At 46.6% G+C, this 3,900-nt stretch overlaps 1 protein-coding gene across 1 annotated transcript; it reads left to right on the top strand.

Moving 5' to 3' along the window:
• The first annotated feature begins 1,133 nt into the window (after positions 1 to 1,133).
• LOC113294642 lies at positions 1,134 to 3,673 on the top strand. Its single transcript, XM_026543027.1, has 4 exons — positions 1,134 to 2,003; positions 2,164 to 2,431; positions 2,629 to 2,723; positions 2,810 to 3,673. The coding sequence occupies exons 1-4, from the start codon at positions 1,134 to 1,136 to the stop codon at positions 3,506 to 3,508; spliced, it is 1,932 nt and encodes a 643-aa protein (XP_026398812.1). The 3' UTR covers positions 3,509 to 3,673.
• The last annotated feature ends 227 nt before the right edge of the window (positions 3,674 to 3,900 follow it).

Consider the following 3,900-nt stretch of genomic DNA (forward strand, 5'->3'; position numbering starts at 1 on the left):
CCTTCTGATTTCGATATTAATACATTCCGGTTTGTCGTCTATCGATGCCAGCTTAAATGAGTCTAATCCCGGTGGCGCCGCTATGTTGGATGATGAGTTATTCCAGCGGGTTAGGACGCCTATGAACCTTCGTCTTTCTGTTGCAAGCGGTGAGACAAGTGAGTGGCTTCTATCGGAGGAGGTTGCCGACCTGCTTTTGCTTCCTGTTAATGCTAATCTCCGACTCCGTCTATCACGCGGTGACTTTACTTTACCTCAGATCTCTTTCCTTTCTACAGCAAAACCTTGTCCCTAATGCTCTCCATGGATAGACTACGTCCTCTCCATCTCTTATTGCCAGAAGATGATTGTTAGTTTGAATTTGATGGAGGCGCTTTCCTCTTCTCGTTACCTGCGATTGACCCGTAACAACAAGGACTTAACCAGGTTAGTCCTCAGGTGGATCCCCTTGGTCCACACCTGCATTACCGCGTGGGGGGAGGCCACTCCAACTATGGAGGATGTTGTTTCTTTGACTGGGCTTCCTCTTCATGGAAGCCATGATTACCAAGATGTACGGCGGCGGTACATTAACTGTGGAGGATGAAGAGATTTTGAGTTTCTTGAAACAGGTGCGATTGGACTCTAATAAGCGCCTCAGCGTAGCTGGGTCTTCGTCCGCGTCGAAACTTCCTTCCAAGCGCTCCAAGAACAAAAGTTCGGAAGGTGCTCCTCTTTCTAGAGGCAAATCGACTCTCACTGCCGAAGAAGTTGCTGAAACTCCTAGAACTCCCCGAGATCCTGCTCGGCGTGCAACCATGAACATGTGGGTCAAGATGTGGGCGCCTCGCCAAGTTGGTGAATCTCAATGGGAGCCTCCTACGCTACCTCCTGGCGCCGGTGATCGGCACATGTTGGCCGCCTTCTTGTCGTATTGGTTATCTCACGAGGTGTTCGAGTATTCTCCCAGTGACACGATTAGGGATGACTTGATGGTCATGGCAGTGTTGATGTCTCGCGGCATATCGTTCCCTCTGGCATCTATGTTCTTAGGGGGTTTATTCCATCACTTGGATTTGTTGAGCAGTGACATTTTGAAAGCAAACAACGCTGATTACAAAGTTTGAAACTTTTGTCCCGGCTAATTTTCTTAGATGTGGTCATGGGAACATTATCGCGCCTATCGCTCAGAATTCGCGGAGCTGGATTTCGAAGGAGAGAGGATCGTGACCGCCGAGGATGGTAGTGATCAGATTGTTACTTATCCCATCTCTTATCCTCGGACTGCTCTCTACGAGAAGATTACAGCCAAGCCGTCAGTCCGCTTAGCTCCTTTGCTGGATAATCTTGAGGAGTTCACATTTTTTCCTTACGATGATGGTGAAAGTGGGGAGATTTCTCATAGGTTTTCTTCCTTGTTTCCAGAGGATTTCGTGGATACTCAGCTGGATTCCCCTTCTTATGAGGTTTATTTCGTCGTTGCGGTTACTCCAGGGTACCTACCTGGCTATTACAAGGGCGAGTTTTACGCGGAAGCTTACAATCTTAACCGCATGGCTCGACAGGCTGGGTTTGATCAGGGCACAGGTTCTTTCCTCGTCCCTGCTTGTAGTGCTGATCTTGGCGTGATAGAGGAGAGTTTTATGCGTTCTGTTTTTAAGAACGGTAGTCCGCGTTTCTGTCGTCCTCCTCTCAATCCCTTAAAAGCTCCGCAAGTTGGTCGTGAATTGAAAGTCACTCATCAATGGTGTCTATATTGGCTCAAAGAGATGAAGAATATCCATGGTGCCTTGCTGGCAGCACCTATGGAGGTTCCTTCTACAGCTCTATCAGATTTGCATCCCCTTGGGCGCTTCAAGCTTCCTCAGGCCGTCATGCGCCTTCATAACCTTGGTTTTAGTGCCAAAGGTAAACGCTTAGACGCACCCCTTTCTCGTAGTAAATTTCGATCTAAACCATCTGCAGTGTCAAAAGTTCAAGCGGTTGTTCGTGACTTGAGTGAATCTCTACCGCCGGAACCTCAGGTATCACCCTTTGCTCAACTGTATCATGAATTTTTTTACCATAATTGCTGGGAATATTCATTATGTTGTCCTCCAATCTTATCCAAATGTCCCAGCGCATGGTCCCCTGAAGTTTTTTGCACATGAATGGTTCGGGATTAATGTTCGTGATTTGCCACAGAGGTTCGCTGATAGGCAGAAATGCCATGACTCGGGAGTGGTCCCAATTCCTCGTTTTCTGAAGTCTCCGCCTCGTCAATCTTCCTCAGATAAAGGGGTGGATTTCCTTAGAGGACGCTCTTTCAGGCGCCATGCGTTCCAGCCAGAGGGGAGCGGTGCCTCAAGTCTGCTTCTACGCCCGACCGCCTCGGAGGTGTCTTTAGTACCTCCTGGGCGTTCATCTCGGCTCTTACTGGGTCAATTGACTGCTCAAGCATCTGGTTCACCAGGTATTAAATATACACATGAGTATCTCTCCTCTTCCCCCCCTTTTTTTATATATATATAATTTTTCTTTATTTGTGGACACGTGTCTGTTTATTTGTCGTTTATCTTGTTTGTCGGGACATACCCTTTCCTATAAATATAAACAGAATGGAGGTGGATCAGCTCATCTCACTCCACTTTTACCTCCTTCTTTCTTTAGGTGGTCACAACGCTTCTAGTGCTAGTTATTCTTCTTCTGTTCTCGCTCATGTGTCGCAGAACGTTATTGACTGTCAGTCTTCAGCGGTTATTCAAGTGAGTTGGTTGAGAGATTTTCCTCTCTTCTCTTCCACCCCTTTTATAACTGTCCCTTTATGGCTGTTGTTCGTTATGTGTTGTAGGTCGGAAGCATGCCAAAGCATGGTCGCAATGAAGGTAGGGAAAGTACCGAGAAATCGAAGAAAAGTAGGACTCTACCGCGTCCCCAGAACGACGCACTCCAGCCAATCACGCGGGAGGTTTCGTTAGCGGAGGGTGGTTCAGACGCTCCTCTCACTTTTCTTATCGAGGGCAGGCCTATTGAGCGGTCTTTTATTCACCACGGGGAGGAGTATGTTTCATTGCACGGCTTTTGGGTCCCTCCTCACCTCGAGGCTTTGTATACTCAGATCGTGTTTGAGCATGGTCACATTGGCTCTGGCGTTGTTCTTCCTGAAGCCAATGTCGTTACCTCTCTTACCCTGACTGTTTTGGACGTGGTGAACGAGATGGCGGACGCTGGGGATCACCCATCTTCTACTCAACTTCAAGCTTGGCGTAGGGTGATCGATAATGCAACAAAGATGAAGTTTAATGTTGCATGGCTGGACGATCTCTCGCAGGAGTTGGATGTCAAGGCGAATTCTCGTCGTCCTCAGCTGCCTAGCATTATTGAGGGTCACAGGAAGCGTATCATTGATATCGCCGCTTTCGTGGCTGAGTTCAAGGCCACTCAATATCGCTTAATCCAGGAATCGGTTGATCCAGCTGAAGCTATGCTTGAGGAAGAAAAGCGCCTCTTAGGTGAAGTTGAAGTAGATCTTGGGAATAAAGATGTTTGAGCGTTCTCTCTATTTTTTTGTTGTTGAGTGTTCGTAGTTGGATAGACTTCTGGCGCGTACTCATTTATTTGCTTTCTCTCTCTCTCTCCCCTCCTCCTCTTTTTATTTTTTATTTTGTTTGGTTTGTATTAATGACATCTCGAACAACACACCCCTTTTTCTATAAGTATGTGTGATTTAAAGGTTATTTTCTTAATTTAATTTGATCAAATGTCAATCCTTGTTCGTTTATTGCTGGAGGTCTCTTTATTGAGGAGGCTCACAATGATATTACTCGTGGTTTGTCAATACTTTGAACGCGATCATGCTGACGTGCATGGGCTATTAATAGATGTATAATCAGAGATAGAAAATGTTCGGTTAGCTGATGGTAGTGTTTCCTCTGACTTGTC

Source organism: Papaver somniferum, chromosome 7, assembly GCF_003573695.1.
Source record: "Papaver somniferum cultivar HN1 chromosome 7, ASM357369v1, whole genome shotgun sequence".
NCBI lineage: Eukaryota > Viridiplantae > Streptophyta > Magnoliopsida > Ranunculales > Papaveraceae > Papaver > Papaver somniferum.